General features: G+C 52.1%; 1 protein-coding gene across 3 annotated transcripts in view; it reads right to left on the bottom strand.

Moving 5' to 3' along the window:
• The window catches only part of NGEF (neuronal guanine nucleotide exchange factor), an 85,599-nt gene that overhangs the window by 21,331 nt on the left and 40,439 nt on the right, over positions 1 to 23,829 (bottom strand). For 2 of the 3 annotated variants that reach the window (XM_081143540.1, XM_081143539.1), the window contains exons 3-4: positions 21,625 to 21,739; positions 1,331 to 1,473 (exon numbers count right to left, since the gene is read on the bottom strand). In XM_081143540.1, coding sequence (XP_080999666.1) covers positions 1,331 to 1,473; positions 21,625 to 21,739 — 258 coding nt within the window. Of the gene's footprint in view, positions 1 to 1,330; positions 1,474 to 2,168; positions 2,451 to 21,624; positions 21,740 to 23,829 lie in introns of those variants that run through there. The other variant, XM_081143541.1, reaches the window with a different exon arrangement.

Here is a 23,829-nt window from a genome sequence, read left to right as displayed (position 1 = left end):
GCCTCCGCACGCCCATCGTGCAGACAGGAGCCTCTCCCTGCTCCAGCCGGGTCTCCTCCCTAGTCATGACACTGATCTTCGCCAAAGAGAATCCCTTTCAAGAGGGTGGAAGTCAGGCTTCCAGCCTCTGCCAAGGCAGAGGTGGCGTGATCCTCAGGACAGACCATGTGGCAGGGAGGTGGGAGAAAGGCGTTCTCAGGAGTCGCTCTCAGATCAGCCCCTCTCCATTCCCCCAGCAAACAAAGGGAAAAGCCGACGCCACCATCACCACCCGGCCTGACGCTCGGGGGGCCTGCTGGAAACAAAATTCTTGGAGTCAGCAGCCTCACAGCGTGCAGCGCGCTCCACCCCCTCAGCTCTGCAAGGGCTCCGCTCCGCTCAGGGCTCAGTTTGGAAAAACCCCTGCCAGGGAAGAGTGGGCCGCCCCCAAAGTCTTCCCAATGCAGGGTTTTCTGGGGCCACGGATGCTCCACCTCCGCTCGGGACAACTCCTCTCTGTCTGAGCGTTTGGGATGGAGGACAGTGATGATGTTTGGGGAGCAACTTTTCCAAACCTAGAATTTCAACGGAACAGGCTGCTGCTCTGACGACACTGAAGAACAAAAAGCTTTTCTAAGCAGCGGGTACCATTTTCTGAATAACGGAGCCCACATGATGAGAACTAGTTTGATGTCAGCAGCAATTTTTGACTTTAAATGCAAGTGCTCACGTTTGTGGGACGCCTTCTCAATCCACTTTCTGCATTCACAGGGCTTCAGCTGCAGCTCTACTGAGCTGGACACACAGGGCTGCGCCCCACACCTCCTGGCCACCTTCCTGGACAGGCAAGTGGAGCCAGGCTTCCCTAACTCAGGGACCTGGGGGGGGGGTCCCCGCTTTCTCTCTGCCTTACAAAGTCTGCCACTGCCTCTTCTTCCCAAACTGTTCCTTGGGCCTGGCTCTCCCCAGGAGCGCCCTCCCCCCCTTTTTTGCAGACTCCCTCTCTCTCCAGGTCCTCCCCAGATTCCTTCCCGGGGCTCCCTCCTGGCTGATCTAGCAGCACCTCACTCCTGGTCTTTCCTGTAGCAGTGGCAGGGGCCTGGGCGGGTAGACCTCTCCAGAGAGCTCCGGACAGAAATGCATTTGCTAAAGCCCAATTACCCAGCGCTATTAAAATGGGGCGGTTTTGCCTGTGGAACCATTTACAACCAAATATGTCAAAAACGCACCCTAGCCACGTCAGATACTTTTGCTCCCAGAAATGCAAGCCTGTCTCATGAGCAGGGGGACGGTGGGAGTCCACCCGGAGCCCAGGTTTGCCCCGTGAGGCCGGCGGCAGCGGAGCACCCACCTATTTGTTCGATGAGGTTCCTCCAGGAGTCGGCGGGGATGGGGTGGATCATCTGCAGGGCCTCGGTGAGTGTGGTGGGGCTGTCGGCCAGCGCCGGGCACTCCTCGGGCGTGGCCCCATTTCCCGGGGTGGAGGACGACTCACTGCCAGAAAGAAGCAGGGGTAGGATTAGTTATTTTAAGGCAAGGCCACACCTTGGCAGGCTGGGGAGAGGCGTCCGCACCCGCGGCCCTGGCCAGCTGGACCCGCCCAGGACCGTCCAGGCCGCCGCCCCTCCCGGCCAGTCGGGCCCCACAGGCCCCTTCTGTCACAGCACCAGGGCGCGACACAGTGATTCATTCCCACACCAGCCCGCCCTAAGCTGCATGTTTTCGGAGCTCGCGGGCAGGCATCGGAAACTTGGCGCTCCCTGCGCGCTCCGCGGCGCCGCCCGGCCGCCCCGACGGTCCCGCGGCCAGCAGCCCAGCCCGCGCCGCGCACCCCGGCCCCCGCCGTCACCGGTCCCCAGTCCCTTTCGGGCTCCGGTCCTCCCGTCCCAGGGCCCGTCGGCGCGGAGACGGGGCTGCAGAGCAAGCCGCGCGCGCCCAGGGCGCCCGTGAGAGGGCGCGGGAGGCGGCGGGGGCAGGGACGGGGGCATCGAGGGGCCGGGCTGGGGCTCGTCCCCAATCCCAGGCGGGTGCCCGCCCGACGGAGGCCGGGGGTGGAGTGGGGGACGACGGAGCTCGCGGGGCACAGGCGGGGGGGGGGGGGGGCTGAGGTCCGCGGCAGGGGGGACGGGAGCTGGAGCGAGGGGCGCGCGGGGGCGGCGCGCGGGGTCCGGACGCCGGCTTGTCCTCACCTGCCGGGCAGGTGTCCCGGCGCCGAGTCGCGCGTGTCGCTCTCCGAGGTGGAGCTGTCGTGGTCCACAGCGCAGGCGGCGCTGAAAGCCGCGGCCAGCAGCTCCATGGGGCCGGCGGCCGGGCCGGCGCGGGGGCCGGGGCGAGGGGCGCGCGGGGGCCTGAGCCGGGCGGGGGGCCACGAGCGGGCTCAGGATCGCTCGGGATCGGGGTCGCAGAGCGCGCGGCTCGAGTGGGAGCCGCCGCCGCCGCTGCCGAGCGCTCCCGCAGGCTGGCGGGCGCGCGCCCCGAGGATCCCGGGGTTGCCACGGCAACGGGGAGGCGGGAGGGGCGCGCGCGGCGGGGGCGAGTCCAGGCGGCGGCGGGCGGGGGAGCCGGGCTGGGCGCGACCCTGGGGCGGGCGGACACGCACGGAGGCGCCCGACCTCCCGCGGGGCTCGCGCCTCCTCCCCCGCCTGGACCGCACCCCGCGGGGGCGCGGGGGAGGGCAGATGCGCGCGGGGGGCGGGGCTGGGGGCCGCGAGCTGCGCCCTCTGCCCACCGCCCCCTCCTTGCCGCCTGGCCGGACCCCACGGGCGCGGGAGAACTTGGAAGGAACGGGCGAGGTGACCCTCGGCCTGCGCGCCCACGGCCCTCCCGCCCGGCCGGAGCCGCACACGCTCCGCGGCCTCCCGCAGGGACCCGCCGGGGAACCCGCCTCTGCGGCCCCAGGCTCAGCCGCGGGGGGCGTGCGCTCTCCTGGAGAGGCCCCGTCTGAGGGAGTCGGAGGCGGAGGCCGGGGTCTCAGGGAGCCCCGCACCCCGCTCCTGACCTTGACCAGGGAGAGGGGGCAGCGCAGGGGCCGCTTCCCCGCGGGCCTGGCCGCCCCGAGCACCCCGCAGGCCCTGGCGCCCGGGATGGGCGCCGCGGAGCTCGAGGAGGGGACACAAAGTGCCCCCGACCTCCACCCGGCGTCCCTGCCCGGTCACACTGACTCTTGGAACCTGCTTCTCGGCTTAAAAAGCTGCGTCCGCCTCTGGGCGCGGGAAGCCCGCAGAGCCGGGAGGCGAGTGGAGCGCGCGGCCCGCGCGCCTGGCGACCTGGAGGATTCGCCCCGCGGGACGGGGACCCGCGCCGCCTCGGCCCCGGACGCGCCTCTGCCGGCCGTCCTGTGCCCAGGTGCCCGGGCACCGCGACATCCCTCCGCGGGCCAGTTGTTTAAATGAACCGCGTCCTTGGTCTGGGGTGCGAACGCTCCTGGTGGGGGGTCGCGGTTACTAGTTACTAGCTGGCTTTCAGAGGTCCCACAGCCTGCCGTCCAGAACGGGGCAGTTGTGGTAAGAGTCAGTCCCCTCTAGAGGCCAGGATGGACGCTTCCCAACTCCTCTGGCCCTCAGGGCCTCGGAGGAGCTTCCTGACCGCCATCTGGTGTCCTCTCCTTCCAAGCCCGGCCCCTCCCTTCCTTGACTCTTCCCACATGTCTCCAGCCAGCTCTCTCTCCAAGTCTACATTTCTCTTTGCTCGCTGCCCATCTCTTCCTGACTCCCCTAAACACCCCCCCCCCCACTCATGTCTCCCCACTGCCACCAGCAGCCAACCAGGAGGCCAGGCAGAAGGGGAGCGCTGGCCTCCGCTTCTCCTGTTCCTCCTGTCCCCCTACATGTCAGTGCCTCACTGACCCCCCAGTCCTTTAAAGCAGTACCCCACTCCTTGGCACCTGAGCCTGTCCCTGCTCAGCTCCTTTCTAAACTATGGGGCTGCTTTGGTCCCTCCCCTGCTTAAAAACCTGCACTGGAGTGCCATCACGTGGGGGGGGGGGCAGCCTCCTGGCACTGTACTGGACCCTTCACCAGGTGTCCCCTTCCTTGCTGGCTCCCTAGGGCCACTGTCCTCCACGGCTTCTCTGAGGCTGGTTTCACACACTTCCAGGCTCTGGGCTCTCGCTAGGACTCTGCTCCTGGGGTCAAGGCCTTCCTCTGCGGGTGGAGGCACACTGGGGCGTCCTCCCAGGCCTTGTCGTCGTCGTAACCAGCAGCACTGGCCGACACTGTAATTCTCTGTGGATAGGGCTGTCCTTACACTGAGCCACGGGCTCCTCCAGGGCGGGCACTGTGATGTCCTACTCATCTCTCAACAGGGCCAAGGGGAGCAGTGTGTGGCCAGTCACTCGGACCGACTGCTTTGCATGGCGTCACCACCCCTTACATGGGGTCAGCATTCAGCCGAGCTGCTACTTTCACATCTGCTGCTCCAAGGAAAAGGTTCATTTCTTTCAAACGTTTTTATTGATTTCAGAGAGAGGAAGGGAGAGGGAGAGAGAGAGAGAAACATCAATGCTGAGCGTGTCATTGATCAGCCGCCTCCTGCACGCCCCCTACTGGGGATCGAGCCCACAACCCAGACATGTGCCCTCACCGGGAATCGAACCGTGACCTCCTGGTTCATAGGCTGACGCTCAGCCACTGAGCCACACCCGCCAGGGAAGATTAATTTTTTTTAAATCAGAAAATGCTCAAGTGAAGTTACATACAGAGATGGGCAAAATTAGGTTTATAGTTGTTCGTATGGAAGTAATATGATAATTAATAAATAATAACACAAGAATAAACTGTGTTTCACATACTCACAACCATTAGCCAGCTGTGAGCATTAAAGTAAGCACAATAAAACCTTCCAGTTGAAAAATAAGCTAAAAATATCTCCCTAATAATAAAATCAGTTTAGAGAGTCACTCAGTACAGAAGGCAGAGAACCTTCAGCTCAATTCCCCATTTATATTTTCTATCATATTTAGTACTTATTAGGTAGGAAATCACTAACATGTCCACTTAACTGATATTTTGATCACAATATACTCTATTCATGAAATGTAGATAAATTTTTCACTATACCTGATTAGCACATGGTAGGTGCTCTGTAGGTATTTGTTAAGGAGTTAATGGTAAAAAATATTTAGTGTTAAAAAAAGAATCAATGGGCCGAAAGGGAGTCACTTTTGCTAAGCCACATTGACAAAGCAAAACTTAACGACTAACCTAATTGCAGTCTCAGACTTTCCCAGGAGTGGAATTTTAAGTCATTAGTATTGAATTTCCTGGTTGGCACTAGTGGGGTCATCTGCTTGGGAAGGTGACCTTGTCTGAAATAACCACTCTTTAACCTCTGAGTCCCACCCTCCTTCTGCCTGTTAAGAATCTTCCACTTGGTGCAACTCATCCAAACGCCCTTCCAGTTGCTGCGCTTCCCGGGATGTTGCCTGACTCATGAGTCACTTAGAAAAGCCAATTAGATCCTCAAATTTCCTCAGCTGAGTTCCGTTCTTGAACACTAGTGATTTTATATATTTTATCTAAAGAGTGTTTGTTTTTTCCTTTGGGTTATAAAGAGTAAATATTGGGAAAAAGTGGATTCGTACTTAGATAGCTACCTCAGCCTTCAGGAGCCCTCATTTATAAAATGTTTAGAAAATGTTCCCTTATTCTGAGGGAGAATTGCTAGAAGCAGAAGGAAGTTTAGAAACGATCTGGTCTAATACACATGCTTATTTGACAGAAAAAGGAAAAAACCCAGAGGGTTAAAACGACAAGGCCAAGGTCATTCAGATGGCTAATGGCAGATTTGGGGAGAATATGCTAGTACGTCAAGCCTGTGTTGTGTTGGATAAGGGCCTGCACATTTCTATTTAATTACTCTAAATATTCGTAGGCTTACATGTTCTGCCAACAGGTAATCAAATGTGAAAATACATTTGTAGCCTTCAATCTAGTAGGAAAAATGACTTGGAATTTTTTTTTTTTTTTTGCGGTGAGGAGATAATCCTTAAATATATATTGGAAACATCTAGAAACAGGTGCGTGATAACTTTTCACTAACTGTATCTTTCAAATTCATAAACACAGTTTAACTTTGTCCCTCTCAAGAGACTTTTTCAATTTCTTTGAAAATCAACAAATTTAAACCACGCAGGCAGCGCCAGCAGTAAATCCGCGGAAGGCTACAGCCTCAAGAGATAAATGGACCCCCCGAAATCCAGGGAGACAGGTATGAAAAGGACCAGACATAGCCTCTCTCAACAAAGCTCCAAGACACCCAGAAACCCATAGTGGATGGATTCAAAGATTTCTCCGCAGAGAGACTGGTCAAAAGTAGACTTGTCCTACTGTGTGGTTGGAAGTATTTTACTGGAGAGGGGGAGGGAGGTCTTTCCTTAGTTTTGATCATAGGGGTAATTTGTAAATGTGGGATTGTAATATGTTATGGAAATAAGTTAAACACAATCAGTTTAGCCCCATGTAGTGAAGCTTTAATTGCACCCAGAGAGAGGCCTGGCCTTGGCCCTGGGCTCCTGGGAGGTGATCTCTAAGCCCCCAGATGCTCTGTCTGTTAAGAGTATATCTTTGCTTACCTGGGGTCCTGGGCCACGCCTGAAAAGGTAGGTGTTTTGGGCCAAGTGATAGTAGCTCAGCCTCCAGAGGGGCTGAAGACTGAGGTCGGCTACCTGTTCTAGGTGATCAGGCTCCAATAAAAAACTCTGGACACCGAGGCTCAAGTGAGCTTCCCTGGTTGGCAACGTCGTCACACGTTGTTGCCGGGGAATGTTGGTGCTGGCCACAGGACCCAGGGACAAGACAGCCAGAAGCCCTGACTAGACTTTCTCTGTGCATCTCTTCGGTCAGTGAAGATGTTTCTTTAAGTGACCTCTTTGGAAAGTGCCAGGCTTCTAGGGTTGGAGCCTCAAGCTTGGGGGAGGTAACTGTGACCTATGATGCTGAGTCACAACACCCATTACAACTCGATTCGCTGTTTTGGTGTAGTGAGGAGTGTTTCGTTTTTGTCTGTGTTCTTTTCTGATGTGGTTGCTACAGACAGTTGTTAGAGTTTTGGTTAAATAGGGAGAAGCCCCGAGGGATGCAGAGATGCATACAGACCTTGTCTGGTTTAAAGAGATATGCCAGCGTGGCATGGTTTTCAATGATGTGGGAAGTAGGCACTGAGATCTTTGGGCTTAATTGCTAAAGATTTGATATTGCTCTGCTGAATACACTTGCAGAATAAAAAATAGGTGGCCGAGCTTTGCTGCACCCGTAGGCATCAGTCGCGGCCTGGGTCACGCTGCTTGGTTAGCGAGATGTGGGAATTTCCAAAGCACCTTGACACTGTGTCTCCTCAGTAGTGTCGTTAGAAGGCTGGGACATAGGGTAGCCATGTCTTCGATTATGAGATGCAGACAACTGTGTGGCCTTGATAGAAATGGATTCTCAAAACAGGCTTCTTTGAGTACCTCCTGGACAAGATGCTATAATGCTGCGTTTATCTGAAACGGGGGAAGGAGACAGAGCCTGGGGCTGTGGGTTTCTTTGTAATATCCCTACCCAAGGAGCCTGGGACACACAGGGTCCAAAGGTTATGGCTGTGTATGTCATGGGCTTTTGACCAATGGTAGCATCCTGAAACAAGGGGGACCTAAAGAAAAATACTGTTTTTTCAAGATATGTTGAGGATGAAATGTGGAGAAAATGAGATGAGTTACCTGGGCATATGTGATTTACATTTTCGGTCATGGCCATGGGAGCTCATATACTCTTGGTTGGAACCCAAACTGTAAAGGAGCCAATAGCCCATGTCCTTCCACTTAGCTCATTCATTTTAAATCACCTTGCAAGCTATATAGTGAGATCTATTTTAGTCCTATAAGTAGGGAGTCCTATAATATAACTCACAAATAAAAATGATATTATTATTGTTATTATAGTTTAGGAAGCCTGCACTTAGCACTCAAACACATTCACTATTGTGATGGAGAATGTAGTGCCTTAACCATGAGTCAAACGTGGCAGGACCGCTCAAGGTATGAAATGAGGACAGGATATCTGTCCATGAACAAAGTAGACTTGAAGGGATAGCATGTAGCTAACGTCAATAACGGGCTATTATCCACACACTGTTCCTTGAAAACTGCAAATAACTGGATTTTAGAGAAGTATTTTTCATAAGAAGTAAGTAGCATGACAACTTTTCATTTTCTATTGAAACAAATCCCTCACCCTTAACATCCAGTAGAAAGAACGTTCTTTGTTAAGTCACCAGAACGAAGCATTCAGGGACTTAGGGTCCCATAAAAAGACCAGTATGTCTTTGGCAGACCCCAGCCACTTCACGAGAGACACGAGTGTCTGTTAGAGACACGAGCGAGGTTGCCACCAGACCGGGGGCCGCTCGGGGTCCTTGACTGCCCGTTGTAATGTTGACAACAAGACCTGTCTTCCCAGGAATTCAAAGCTTTTGACCACTATTGACATTTCCACTTTGAAGACTCTAACAAGGGAACTGGGGACTGCAGCGTAGAAATTAAGATAACAAAGTAATGTTATCTTAAGGAGAAAGCACAGTATTTCAAAAACATACCAGATACACAGCCACCAAAGGGTTTAAAAATGAGCAGGCAGGTAGCAAGCCTTGGAAACGGCCACTGGCCTCCGGGGACGGCTGTGCGAATCCATATGACCTCTCCGGAGGGCGGCCTGGACCACCCATATCACAAATCTGCAAATGCTCCGACCCCCAGCAAAGAGATGCTGCTTCTAGGGATACAGCCTAACAAACTGTAAGAATCCACGGGAAAAAATTAGCTACGAGATTATATATTATATCGTAATTTACAGTAGTGAAAGATTAGGAGCAACCCGAATGCCCAATAATAGAAGATTGACTATTTAAGTTATGACATCTCTCTAAAATAGAATATCATTAAAAAGGATTCTTAGCATATTTAATAACCTGGAAAGATGTCCCTAATACACGGAATAGACAGGCAGGTTCCCAAGCTAAAGGGTAGTATGAGCTCCCTCCGTTTCTAAGGGACCCGGTCCTGTTTCTCAGTAGCCTTATCAGAGGCGAGCTCGACACACACACATTTGAAACAGGGCTGAAGAGCCATCAGCAGGTTAGTCGGAACCTCGCAGCTGATTAGTTGGACTCTCAGGGAATTTTCTTCGTTTTACTCAGATGTGTTTAAAAGTTTTTGCTACAATCAGTGTGTCACTTACGTAATAAGAGGGGGGAGTTACGCCAAGAACCTCGCCAGGCCCTGAATGCGCAGAAATGTAGAGCTGAGTTGGGGCCTGAGGGAGCCCTGAGGAGCCTGAGGGATCTGGCTGAGCTGTTCTGTTTCCCCACGTTTACCTGGGGGAAAACACCTCGATTCCCTCGATTTGTTACATAAATCTCTCTTTCCAAGAGCTCGTCAGCTTCCAAAGAATCACGAACGCAAGCTTTACAGTAGAGGACTTCCCGGCATCTCCAATATTAAAGCACTTGCCTACTTTTCTAATCTGCTTGGTTATAAAAATAGTCCCTCTCCAGAAATTCACCCTTTCCTTCCATAAAGCCACATGGGCCACTCCTAGCCAGAATGCTTCTTCCTTTTTTTTTTTATAAAAAAATATGTTTGTATTGATTTCAGATGGAAAAAGGGAGAGGGAGAGGGAAACATCAATGACGAGAGCAAGTCATCAATCGGGGATCGAGCCCGCAACCAGGGCATGTGCCCTGACCGGGAATCGAACCGTGATCCCCTGGATCCTAGGTCGATGCTCAACCACTGAGCCACCACGGCTGGACCTTCCTTTTCTACTGAAGTCACAGTCCCCACGAAGGAGTCATCACAGAAATCACTACTTTGCATCAAAGGCAGGTCTTCCTCACACCACAAACCCTTCTCAAGCCCCAACCCTCTTCGTGGCTACATCCCACTTGCGCTGGCTCAAATGCCACCTCCTCTGTGAAGCCCACCCCTGACCCATCCCACAGCTGGCTGAATTCGCTCACTCTTGGGATCTCCTGTCGCCTTTCCCAGGGCTTCTCTTAAGACTCGATCACGCCTTAGCTGGTTTGGCTCAGTTAGAGTGCCAGCTTGTGGACTGAAGGGTCCCGGGTTCGATTCCAGCCAAGGGTGAGTACCTCGGTTGCAGGCTCCATCCCCCCCCCCAGGGCCAGGGCGAGTGCCGGAGGCAACCAGTCTATGTGTCTTGCTCACACCAATTTTTTTTTCTCTCTCTCTCCCCCCTCCACTTTCTCTGAAAAGCAATGGAAAGAATATCCTCGGGTGGGAATTTAAAAAAAAAGACTTGATCTCTCCCTTGGAGAATTATTTCTCCGTCCTGCAGGACCGTCCTGCGAGGAGCCCGAGGCTGCCTTATGGATGCTGCCCCCTCGCTGTGCGGGCGGAGAGCTCGCGAGTCCCGGAGGCTCAGGACCGTTGCCACGTGGAGGCGGCGCTGGAGAAGGCTGGAGGCACAGACATTCCTTTGGTGTCATCCCAGTGCCTCCGGGTAAATTACAGCCACAGAAACGCCCCACAAACCCTTTCCTTTTATCCACTAAGTACAAACCTCGTCTCCCAGCTACTCCATCAAAACCTGAGCGCGCCTTCAGCCCCGGTACCACTATTATGGAGGGTGCGGGGAGAAGACTCAGGCTGCCCGCAAAGAAGCGGAACCTCCCTTTGGGTTCTTTACCTCTTGACCGGTCAGCCCTCCTGCCCCCCAGCTGACCCGTGGATGTTTCTTTTCCTCATTTTAAACCCGCGTCTCATTTTTTCCACGCAGCGATTGCCTGCTAACTGGCTGCTGTTTCTAAAACTGCTGCTCAGCCTTTGGAGGAGCTTTTATTTGTCACAGTCAGAGGGCCTGTTTTTCCCCCAGGCTCAGGGTAAAACAATGGTCCCTAATCGGGCTCTCTTTCGGCCCAACCACCAGCGGATTGCGTAAGGGTCTCAGAGGAGGGTCCAAAGCTTGCAGGAAATACACTCTTCCATTTGAAAATAGTATTTGTTCTCAAAAAAAGAGAGAGACTCTAACCTGTCATCAGCTGAGTGTTTTCTGTAAGAGATGGATTCTTACCGGGAGAGAGGAAAGTCCTCTCCACACAGTGAGTCAGAGAAATGACAGAACCGAGTGGAAAAATTCCTTCTTGTTAAGAATGCCTTAGAATACACCTTCCTTAACCCACGGCCCTCAGTTTCAGCACTTGCACGCTTGTGGGCCTACTATTACCAAACTGAAATCTTCTGGGAAACAGGCACTCATGTATATTGCTGATGGGAGAGCCGAGTTGTCCAGCCTTCTGTGGAAGGGAATTTGACTATGACTAACAGAACCGCATGTATGCGATGGACTGAATGCTTGTGTCTCCCCAAATTTGTATGCTGAAATTCTTTGGGAAGTGATTAGGCCCTGAGGGTGGGGCCCTCATGAATGGGATTAGTGCCCTTATAAAGGAGACCCCCCAGAGAGATCCCTCTCTTTGGTCTTGGATTTCCCAGCCTCCAGAATGTGGGAAATAAATGTGTTGTTTATAAGCCACCTCGTCTATGGTATTCTGTTATTGCAGCCCCATCCCACTAAGAAAGCAGGCATTATTTCCTCTTTGACCCAGCAATTCCATTTCTGAGAATTTGCCCTGAAGGCATGTCCTGAAATACGAAACAAGACAGGTGCAAGGTCCTTCATTGTGACATTATTTTTGATAGTAAAATATTGGAAGCGACCTCCACACCCATCCATGATTGGTGGACTAACTGTGGACTCTGGGATGGCCCCGCGATGGAGTCCTGTGCGGCTGGAGGGCGACGGGGAGGGCGGGGCCTGAACTGACGCTGAGCCGCTTCCAGTGTTGGGACGAAAGAGCCCGTGAGGCATGTCAACTAAAGGAGGCGAAGTTAGACACACACTTTCCCCCCAACAAGAGACACAAGAAGGAAACAAAGAGAAACTAGCAAAGATGATTACTTCCCGAGTTGGGGTGGAGGGTACCTTTTTATATAGTCTTGACTTGTAAACCATGAAGATGTTTTACATATTCAAATAATTTTTAAAAACCTAAAAGCATGGGGAAAAATCAAATCCTAGTGTTAAATATAAGCCGAAACAAATGAACCTACGTAATTTGTCAAATTGCGTAATATTATCAAATTGATCACATAACCACACTGAAAAGAAAATTAATTCAAGTAAGTTTTGAATGTAGTACTCTGTCTTTATACCATTGCTGAGATCTATCCTAGGACTAAAAAAAAAAAGGCAAAGAAATCTTAAACTTTACTTAGGGGGCGTGCGGATTGAACCGTGTCCACTAAAAAGATGTTGAAGTTCTAACTCCTGGTACCTGTGAATGTGACTTGATTTGAAAGGGTTTTTTGCAAATCTAATCAAATGAAGATGCAGTCATACTAGATTAGGGTGGGGCCCAACCCAGTAGCTGGTGTCTTCATGAGAAGAGGGGGCATTTGGACCCAGAGGCCCAGAAACACACAGACAGGAGAACGCTACGTGAAGACGCTGGTAGAGGTTGGCATGAATGACGCCGCCGCTAGCTGAGGAAGGCCAAGGGTTGCCCGCAACCACCAGCACGTAGGAGGGAGGCGTGGGGCAAACCTGCCCCTTCGGCCTTCAGAGGGACCTGCCACCGGCTGCTACTTGTGCTGGGCTCGGAGGTGCCCAGGAGAGGCCAAGCTGCACGCCGAGGCTGGCTGCTGCTGGTGCCAGGCCGGGGGCCACTTAGCGAGCAGCGGGGGAGCAGAGGCCAGGTGCTGCTTGTTTGAAAGGTTTCAGGAAAGTCCAAAGCATGAGCCAAGAGAGGCCGTTTGTATGGAAAAGCCACTGGGAGTGGCGTGGGGGGGCCTGCAAGCCGGGTGGGGTGGGGTCTCAGGGAGTCAACAGGTCGCTGGAGCCCTGCCTGCGGGCTCTGAGGGGAGGGCCCAGCAAAGGAACAGTGGCCTCTGCCAGCACTTCTGCCCGAGAGGAAGCTGACCCCCAGCTTTTGGCCCGAAGCCAGACGATTCACCATACCTGGTGCCTGTGGAGCTGCGGCCCCAGTGCCGGGGCTCTGGGAGCGAGTCCAAGTAAGTGGGCGTGTGGTCCTCTAGGAGGAACCCCTGGGAATCTCGGGCTCCCTGGGCCTCCATCCCGCTGGTTTTCACAGCCAGAAGTTATGGGGACTTCTCTTCCCGGCGCTGGAGCCTCGGGCTGGGGGGCCTGGCGTGGGGCTAGGGGCCTGGCGCGGGGCTGGGGGGCCTGGCGCGGGGCTGGGGGGCCTGGCGCGGGGCTGGGGGGCCTGGCGTGGGGCTGGGCAGGATCTGCGCGGTTGAGATGTCCCTCCTGATTTTTATCCGCTGAACGTGGGTGTGGGACCAGCGGTTCTGCATCTCCACCCTCCTACCGGTCAGTGGCTTCTTTAATTCCCCAGTTGTAGGGCTTCCGTTCAGCCAGACTTCAGCCAGTTCTGAGCGATGGTTGTTCTGTAGTTTGTTGCAATTCTGATGCGGTTGTGGGAGGTTCCAAGTCCCGCGTTTACGCCTGAGCCTTCTTGACTGGGTGTTTCAATAGTTTACTGAATCTAGGTTCATTGTACTAGTCTTTCCATTTTTCTGTATGTTTGAATTTTTTCTTTATAAAAAGTTGGGGGAAAGGAAAAATAGTAATTTAGAGAACTACCTCGTTTGGTTTAAAGAAATGTATTAACAACAATGTTGAAATGCAGTCCGATATAAGGTGTGGAATATTGCGCGTGGGATGGTGGAAAGTGACCTGGCCAAGCGTGGGAGCCCTGGGTGCCGGGACCCATGGGAACGTGAGCCCAGGAAGGCAGAGCTTTCGCCCCCCGGTGCTCACTGCTGAACCCCAGGACCCGGAGCGTAGCCTGGGTGCCAGCAGCGGCTCAACAAGCCTCCACCTGATGCAGACACATGACAACAGCTCAGCGATAAACACTTCTGTCTGATTTTCTATTATTTTTTCAGCCCAGACTCTTGGTGAGAGATGGAGCATTTTTATTGCGTTCCACACATTTTATGAAATTACAAAAGGTAATACTGGTTTACACCCGAGCAGCGTCTCTCTCTGCACTCCTCCCAGTGCTCAGATCAGAATTCTAAGCGACTTGCCAATTCGACACACAAAAAGTGATTCCTTGGTCTGTTTTGCGCGTCTTTACAAGTGACACTGATATTTTGTCTATGGAAGTTTTGTACTTTTTCGTGAATAATCTTTTCATGCCTTTCGCTTGTTTTAATTTTAGAAGGTATGTGTTTTTCTAGCTGATTTGTGCTGTTGTTTGTAGGAGTATTTTTTTTAGAACATGGCTCACTTCGTAGGTTTTCCTACCTACAAAAACAGGACCCCTAAAATAAGTTTTAAAACTTATTTCTAAGGGATGTATGACTACCAGTGAGGGCTGACAGGTGCCCGGTGAGGGCAGCGGGGTCAGCTCTGCGGCCACTGTCCCCCGGCCTCCGGGAATCCTGGCCCCACTTTTCCAGTGGAGTGTGGGGCTGGGTGCTGGGTGGGGAGGGGAGGACCTGGGGGTCAGAGAGGAGCCTCACGGGGTCTTTTGGTCCAGCTCCTGCCGTCAGGCGGACAAGGCAGTTGTACTGCAATTTTTTTTGAAGGATAACCTAGGGGCAGACCTCTCTCCTTAGACACACCCCCTCCAGGTCCACGTGGGCGGGTGGGGGGTGGGGGAGGCTCCTCGGTCCTGACAGTTACTGTGATCTCAGGATCCCTCCCCCTCCTCTGAGACAGTTTGACCTGAAACTGTCACCATCGAAAGCAGACTTGCCGTGTCTACCGGTTTAGTCTTTTTTTCCACTAACATATGATTGACTTCACCACATGCTGCAGAAAAAGGTGGAAGGAAGAACAGCTAACAAGTGTATAGCAACTGCCAACTGTTCAGTCATTAAGTTATCTCACCCGTGGCTACTGAGCACGCACTGTGGACAAAGCCCCTCAGAGACCAGGCTTCGGCACCTGCCGTGGCCTCCGGCGCGCGGCCTGCAGCCACCACCTTCGAATGACCGTGGTGTGCAGATCCCCAAATGTCAAGCAATGGATTGCTGATAATAGTACACGGACAGCTTCTGAAAAGGCTGGGCTCTTGAGAGCACATTATTTCACCTGTATAGTCTCCAAAAGATTTATTTTATTGTCTTCCACGTATAGAGCCTAGTGAATAATTTTTGGAACATTACTGATAAATATTTAAAGTTGTAAACCTATATATTTTTTGTTTAAAAGTTATCTTAGCCCAGCGGGTGTGGGCTCAGTGGTTGAGTGTCAACCTAGGGACCAAGATGTCACGGTTCGATTCCCGGTCAGGGCACATGCCCAGGTTTCGGGTTCCATCCCCAGTAGGGCGCGTGCAGGAGGCAGCCGATCCATGTTTCTCTCTCATTGATGTTTCTGTCTCTCTATCCCTCTCTCTTCCTCTCTCTCTAAAAATCAATAAAAACATATTTAAAAAAAATTAAAAGCTATCTTAATGAATTATAGAAATGAAAGACTTTCTTTTAGAATCTGATAACTTTAAGGGGCCACTTCAGTAACACAGGGAGTGGTGTCAGGCAGAGCCCTAGTCTCAGCTGCTTCTGCTGGGGGCTCTGGAGCAGAAACTCCCCCTTGGAGTCGTCCCCACTGTGACAAGGAAGCTGGAATTTTATACTTTGGCAACAGCTGGTCGTTGCTTAAGGGCTGTGTGGACTGTATGGGGTGGGACAGGTAAACTCCCAGGCCTGGGAGCAGGAGACAGGCAGGTGGGGTGCGAGGGGCCCGATGCCAGGCCTTTTGCCCAGCGTCTGGTGTGTATATGTTTATAGAATGTTCCCGATGTTTTAGTTACCTATTGCTGTGCAACAAATGACCCTGAGACTTTGCAGCTTATAGCCACATGTTCTCTCGCGTGGTGTCCGTGGGCCAGGAAGCTGCAGCTCTGGCTCAGGGTCTCACGTGAGGCCTCGGCGTCTCGCCACGTGGGCCTTTCCTCGGGGTGCCGGCCATGTCCTCACGGTGGGCAACGGCTTCCCAGAGTGAGTGGTCCACGGGAGGGAGAGACTGGTGCCCGCTGCCTTTCATGACCTTGACTCCATGCGCACACCGTGATGTCCACCTGTGAGTCAGAAGTGGCCGTGAAGACCAGCCCATGCTCCACAGGAGGGCATGAGTCCCGGCAGCGAGGCCACTGGGGGCCATCTGGGAGGTAGACTAGCCCACGTGCTTTCAGCTTTCTTCCTTGAAAATTGCTAAGGACGATCAGGGCTGCTGTCCCATTTGGTGAATCTGACACCTGCCAAAGCAAAGACTCCAACGTGGACAAAGACCCTGGCCCCTCTCAGTCCTCTGCTGTCCCTCTAGCCCTCTGCGGTGGGCCGTGTCGCTCAGGCACATCAGGAGCCCTCTTTAGACACCGCAGACTCTCTGTGAAACGAGGCACCGTGAGCTGATGTTCTGTCCTGTGCCAAATCCAGCCGTCTCCTTTCTTTGGTTCAAACGTAGGTTCTTGGCTCAGTCTCCCCAGTCCGGGCATGCCAACCTCTTCTTGGCAGACATGTGACTTTGCAACCTGCGAAGGCCTGACTCCTGCCACAGCAATTAAAGTTGACCGAAATAGAGCCTGCTATTATTCTACAGCATGGGCCCAGGTCTGAATTTGGAGGTTTTATAGTCGCATGATTGGCAGTGTCAGGATTTGAGGCCCACAGCGCTAATTACCCATGTCAGAGAGAGAGAAGGGACTGGGAGTCCGGACACTCCTTCTCAGGATGCTGTGTGCTTGGCTGCTTGGCTGTGCCACCACGGTGCCAGGGGGCCACATCGCTCCCTTGTCTGTCTTTCTTTTTTTAAATATACTTTTATTGATTTTTAGAGAGAGAGGAAGGGAGAGGGCTAGAGAGATAGAAACATCAATGAGAGAGAAACATCATCGATTGGCTGCCTCCCGCACACCCCCGCTAGGATGGAGCCCGCAACCCGGGCATGTGCCCTGACCGGGAATCGATCCAGCGGCCTCCTGGTTCATGGGTGGGCGCTCAGACACTGAGCCACAGCGGCCGGGCCCCTTTTCTATCTCTGTAGCCCGCACCCCCCCTCCCCTGCTTCCTGCGCAACAGAAACCCAGCACATTGTTTACAGGTGGAACAAGTAATTTCTCCCGTGGGTGACGTGCCCGACGGTGTTGCTAGAGTCCGTGTAACGGGAAAAGCTGGGCGGGAGTGTTTATGGCAGCTCCAAGGAAGCCAGAGATGGGAAACCGGGAAGCCGAAGAGAAGCTCAGTGAGTGCAAGCTGGAGGAAAGCACAAAACGATTAGACCAAGCAGAGAGCCCCGTGGGGGCCTGGGGCAGCCCGAGGTAAACCCCGGCCCGCGGGGAGGGTGGCAGGCGGGCGGGGCTTCCCAGCCCTCAGCTGCCCCCCAGAGGGCTCTGCGGGAGGCTCAGCCTCAGGCGGCCCGGGCGGTGCAGGCCCGGTGACGGAGGCAGGTCTTACTAGAGGCCAGGGCAGTGCCGGTGGACCTGAAGTACAAATACAAGCTCCAGCACAAAGCACAGAATCATGTAGTGTAAGGGTTGCTAATATAAGAATTGCGAGGAAATATGAACTGGTCAAACTCCAAGAGACAGCACTATTTAAATGTTTTCTGTACGTTCTTTCACTGATTTCTCAAGTCCGTAGAGAAGGGTAATACTTATAAATAAATTTTCATCCAGCGACAGAAAGTAACTCACAGGGTGATTGGATCTTCACTTCCTCACTGGACAGGAACTGGTGGGTGAAGTCAAGCCCCGGGCCTATAACTTTTTTAGATAAAGGTTTATTTTGGCCCTAAGCAAGCCCTGTCCCTTGTTTCTGTGCATCTGGGTTAACACACCTTTGAAATAACCGGCCCCCAAGGGAGCACGTGATCTTGTTAACTGTCCCGTAATCCAATCCCTGCCCGGCTTTCTCCAACCTTCCCATCATCTCCCTTAGTTCCCTCCTTAATCGCAAAGGTGTCAAAGAGACCGTGAAACGGTCATTCTCAAAGCTCTTGAGATCTTGCTTCCTGGCAACGTTGTCAGTTTGGTTCAAATAAACTCTCATGAAATTACCTACAGATTTGATGTTTCTTACGCTGACAACCAGTAGACCTAAGTTGCAGGATTTCTGGGAGGTGATCTATCATTGCCTTTGGTTCCTTTTGATAGATTAGATTGCTGTGCTTTTCGAATGGTAGATAATTAGCTAACTTTATGGATGAGTTACTGCAAGGAAATAGTGTTATCTACCTCTTGACACTGATAGTTTGCTTGAGACAGCTACTCCTACAACCCATGTGCTCAAAATGAATGAACGAATGAGGAATTCAATAATAAATTAATAGAGCCTGAGGATGGTTGGCACACGCCCTTTTATAAAAATTAAGAAGTGGGCCAAAATTCTCAGCCTCCCTGTCCCCTGCACGGGGGTGGTCTGGCCAGAGCGAGCCTTCCCTGGAGGAGCAGTTCTGGATTTGCTCTAGGACACGTGACGTCAACACCGGGGAGCATGACTAAGGTGAGGGGGCCTGGAGACCTATCCAGGGAGGAGCGCATTAGAGCCACACAGCTAAGGCTCAAAAAGGGGCTCCCGGACCACAGGCTGTAGGGCATTGTGGCTGTCTGGGCACTGTGGCTTTCCGAGTCACCAAATAAGGAGTGTTCTGATAGAAATCAGCACTCGGAACGGTGGAAGTGCTCGATAAATATTTATTAAATGAATTTACACATAAATGAAGGTGAAGCAGGAGCCAAGAGTAATGATTTTTGTTTTAGAACAGCTGACCACAGAAACGATCAATTCTTCCTGTGGATGTATCAATAACCACAGGTCATGCACAGCAGCTCGGGCCGCGCACTGCTGGGCGGGGGACCTTCCACACAGGACAGTGTGAATGGTGCCCTCTAGAGTTGGGCCCTGGGACCACATCCTGGCGTCCTTTGCGGGCCAGGGCCTCCCTCTGCCCATTCCCAGGTGCAGGGATGCCAGAGAGGAAACTGGTTTATGGTGCTCCATTTGTACTTTTATTGCCCAGGCCACTGGGTCTCCCGCCTGATTGGGGGAGGTGGAGAAGCGAGCTATTTCCAAAAGGCAGTTGGTCAGAAAACCCCTCCAAGTTAGAGATGCCTCTTTCCTTCCAGGGCTGTTGAAAGATTTACCCACCCCAGGGACAGTGTGACCTGGCTTTGAGAGAGGCTGTTCTGCACAGTCCCGGGCCACGATCGGACCAGTCTGCACAGGTGCGCCTTCAAGAGGCTTCCAAGTTCCCAGGTCGCAACTCTGCCCAGGGAATTTGTCCTTGTTCATTCCATCCATCTATCCACCCACCTATCCATTCATCAATCATTTGCAAATATTGAGCGCTTCTCGTGTATCAGCCATGTGCTAAGGGTTCAGGAGAAAACAAAACTCGGCAGGGTCCTGCCTTCGAGGAGTCCACAGTGATGCCCCCAGGCCACCGTGATGGGAACTGGTGATCCTGCCCCGCCTCCTAGGAAAGGAGACTCTGGCAGGGGGTGCAGGCAGGGGCTGAGGGCCTCTACTTCAGCTCCTGCCTGTTCATTTTTCAAATAATAACTTTCAGAAGAACATAAAAATTAAACTTTTATTATGGAAAATTTCAAGCATATACTAAAGCAGACAGAAAAGTATCATGAACTCCCCAAATACTTTTTAAAAAATCCTCACCTGAGGGTAGTTTTTTCCATTGCTTTTCAGAGAGAGAGGAAGGGAGTGGAGAGAGAGAGAAACGTTATTGTGAGAGAGGCACCTCCATTGGTTGCCTCCAGCACACGCCCCAGACTGGGGCCGGGGATCGAGCCTGCAACCGAGGTATGAGCCCTTGACCAGAATAAAACCGGAGACCCTTCAGTCCGAGGGCTGATGCTCTAACCACAGAGCCAAACCGGCCAGGCACTCACCAAATACGTTTTACCAGCTTCAACAGTTAAAGACTCATGGCTTATCTCTCATCTCTCTTCCCACGCACTCCTTCCTGGGCCAGAGTTATTTTGAAGTAAATCCCAGACATCATACCATTTCATCCAAAATATTTCAGAATGTATCTCTAAAAGATATGAACTTAAAAAATAACCATAATGCCATTAATACCCCCCAAAATTAATAGTTTCTTCACATCATCATGGATTGGATCTGTGTTCAAGTTCCCCCGATCATCTTTTCAGCGTTCCCTCCCAGGGGGTTTGTTTCAGACGGGATTCAAGTTAGGCCCACACGAGGCCCTCGGTCGATACTCTCGGGCCTCTTTGAATGGCCCCCTCCCTTTCTTGTTTTCTCCTTGCACCCTGATGGGAAATTGGGTCATTCTTCCTGTTTGGATTCTGCTGACGGCGTCTACACGGCTTGTCTTACACGCCCCTCTCGCTCCTGTGGTTTCCTGTAAAGCGGGAGATCTAGAGGCTGATTAGAGTCAGGCCGCCTTTCTTCAGCCCCGTGTTGCCTCAAATGACTGAGCGATCGCAGGCCCCCGAAAAGGCTTCCTCGGGTGAAAGAGGCTGCCCCAGCCCCCAGTGACTGGATGTTAGCTCCTCGCGTTGCCAGACTGTAAGGACTGAGAGACTCTCCTGGTAACAGCCCAAACCCGCATTTATGAGCCGCGGGTAAGCTGCCCCCGAGGTGGTGGCACACGGAACTGGGGTGTCTCCGTGGAAACGCGTACCCTTTCCGATACAGAAACCGGTTCCCGCCCTGAGTCGGTGCTCAGAGACGCAGGGCGGCCTGAGCCTGGGTGGCGATGGGGGATTTCATGGCAAGGACATTTGGGAGATGGACCCAGGGGTGATAGTTACAACATTTAATAACCAGGAAGGTCCGGCTGGAGCAGCTGGACAGAGCTGGGCACACTTAGTGAAGCCGTCCCTGGCCCTCACATCAAAAGCAGGCCGACCGTTCCTGGAACAGTGAAGAAAGAGCTCCTGCGACTCCTCCAGAGCATTGCCGGGAAGACACAGAGGCATTCTCAGTCCGAAGGGCAGTGGGAAAATACTTTAAGAAGCATCGGCCTGCTCAGTGTGTGCAGAAAAATTGCCCCTTGTGAAATTTTATGACACGGTTTAATCTTACATAGAAATGTCAATTTTTAAATGCCAGTGTTTGAGCTCTTTTCTTTATTCATATATATATATATATATATATATATATATATATATATATCCATTTGGTACTTTTCTGACCTGAAATGATTTCTGGGACTGGAACCCTGATTTGTGACATTGCATTGACAAGTAGAGACCAATTTAGAAACCTTGATGCCTGACTGGCGTGGCTCAGCAGTTGAGTGTTGACCTAGGATCCAGGAGATCGAGGTTCGATTCCTGGTCAGGGCACAGGCCCGGGTTGCGGGCTTGATTCCCAGCAGGGGGCGTGCAGGAGGCAGCCGATCAATGACTCTCATCATTGATGTTTCCATCTCTCTCTCCCCCTCTTCCTTCCTCTCTCTGAAATCAATACAAATATATATTAAAAAGGAAATTATGGAGATTTTTAAAACAGAAACAACTAAAAGTTACTCTTTTCTTTTCAACACAAGACACCCTTGTCTCCCTTTGAGACTTTGCACCATGTCCCTGCCACATCTTGTCGTGAACCGGCCCCTCCTCACGATTCGCTCTCACCTCGCTCTCTGGGCTCCTGGGCCTGTCCGTGTTGGGATGAGCCAAAGAGGCTTTCTGCTCTGGGCGAAATTCGAGGTCGGGGGCTCTTCTACAGATTTCCCATTTTCCAGTGAATCTGTGACATTTAAGAAATACGACAAGTTAGAAAATGTAATATGAGTCTCCCCCTTTCAGGCAATAGTCTCTATGACTAGGTCAGTAGCAACTGTCACCCTGGGGGGGGGATTGAAGAGGCATGTCCTTCCTCTCACGCCCCTCGGGGAATGTGGCACATCTTGTGCTGTATTTGGTGACCAGGGTGCCATCTCTATGTAAATTATAATTTCGATACAAGAAAGTTCACATATACGCACATATACACACATATGCATACATACAAGTACATGCAGACATACATGGAAGAAAGAATATTGGAAATGAATTGCAAACTTGGAAACCTAGCTAATGTCTTAGATGGCAATAAGACCTATTGTTTCTACAGGACAAAAATCATCTGCAGCTGACTACAATATCCAAGTCCTAGTCGATGCGAAATAAGTTCCTTCCCGCGGTCAGCTCACCCATGGGGGCGTTGGTCATGGTCTCGCTGGTTTCAAAGGGCGCCCGTCCAGCAGGTGACACGGGAGGGGGATGTCCTCCCCGCCCGGGCCCGAATCACAAACCCTGAACCCGAGCGCGAGAGAGCGAGTGTGCTGCTATTGTCAGGGAATTAGGGGGCGAATGACTTTTTTTGTAAATAAGAATCAGAGCTGCTTCACGGGTTTTCTTCGTCATGCATTCTTTGAGAACTGGGTTCATTTTTCCATTTTTGTAGAAAAATAGATGTCCCTGTCACCTTTACTTAACTGTCTCGTCTTTACGACTAATCCGTACGTCCCCTGGGAAGATGAATAAGTCTCATGACTAACTCACACTCCTAAAGTTATTTAAGACAAAGACATAACTGTTTTTTTCTTTTACTCCAAAGCTCAGGATTTTAACAGCAGGCCGATGCCGGAGGCCGTTCGTCTGCTCGCTGCGGGTAGACCCCGGGACAGCTTTTCTTCCGTGGACTCGGGGACAGGCAGGGCTGGGCTGCCAGGGGAGTTAACTCGGGGTGGGGGTGAAACGAGGGAATCACTTTAAAAATAAAACAGTCTGATGAAAATTTCTGGTCTGGACATAATTGGCATCTCCGGGGCCTTCGTAGTCTACCCTGGGGTCAGCAGTCTCCATGCGACTCGGGGACCTCAGACTCGAGCCTCTTTCCCCAGTGACTCGGTTTCCCTCTCCAGCCTCATCTCACCCAGCCCCACGCCCACCTTTCCTCCTGCTCACAAGGCCCCGACCCCCGGCCCCAGGCAGCTGTATGGCTCTCCTCTCTGACTTCAGTGCTCGAACCCGTGCCGTCTGATGGGGCAGCCGCTGGCTGGGGTGGCTGTCACTCACTTGAAACGGGGCTAGTGACTGAGGAAGTCGATTCTTCATTTTTACACTTAAATTAAAGTTTAAATATAAAAACTGGTACTCGAGTTGGTTGTTGGAAAACTTACAGATATTTGGAACAATCTGGGTATGCAAATCTACTTTTCTGACTGTGCATTTTATGAAATCTGAATCCCGATCAGGCCTTTCCAAGGAAAACGTAGCATGTAAACCGAGAGGGGGCAAGTATAAACTACTCAACAGATTTCAAAGGTGTAGAGCAAAAAACTGCAAAATGTCTCACAACTAATTTTTATATTGATTCTTGACTACGTGATGAAATGGTAACATTTTGGGCGTATTGCATTAAGTAAAATGCAATCCATTAATTGTTAAAATGAATTTTACCCATTTCTTTTTACTTGTGAATGTGGTCACTGGAAAATTTAAAATGATGTGTGGCTCTCATTCTGTTTCTGTTGGACAGAGCTGCTCTGCCCACCCTCTCCATTTGCACGAGCTTCGTGACTAGAAGGATCTGAACTCCAGTTCAAGCTGACACTCACCAGCTGTGTGCTTTGGGGTAAGTGACTCCATCTCTCTGGGCCTCAGTTGTTCTTTTTTAAAAGTCTGTAAAATGGGTATGGTAAGGACACCCTTGAAATGCCTGCCTGACATAGTCGCTGTACCTGTAAGTACCCTTAAGTGCTCAGCCAAGTTAGCTCCCGTTGTCTCTCTGGCCATGTCCTCACATATTCTTTAAGACTCATCTACAATTTCACCTTCTGGGGGGATCTTTCC

This window comes from Miniopterus schreibersii (assembly GCF_964146895.1).
Source record: "Miniopterus schreibersii genome assembly, chromosome: 7".
NCBI lineage: Eukaryota > Metazoa > Chordata > Mammalia > Chiroptera > Miniopteridae > Miniopterus > Miniopterus schreibersii.
The sequence above is the reverse complement of the archived record's forward strand: the minus strand, read 5'-3'. Positions and strand labels throughout refer to the sequence as shown.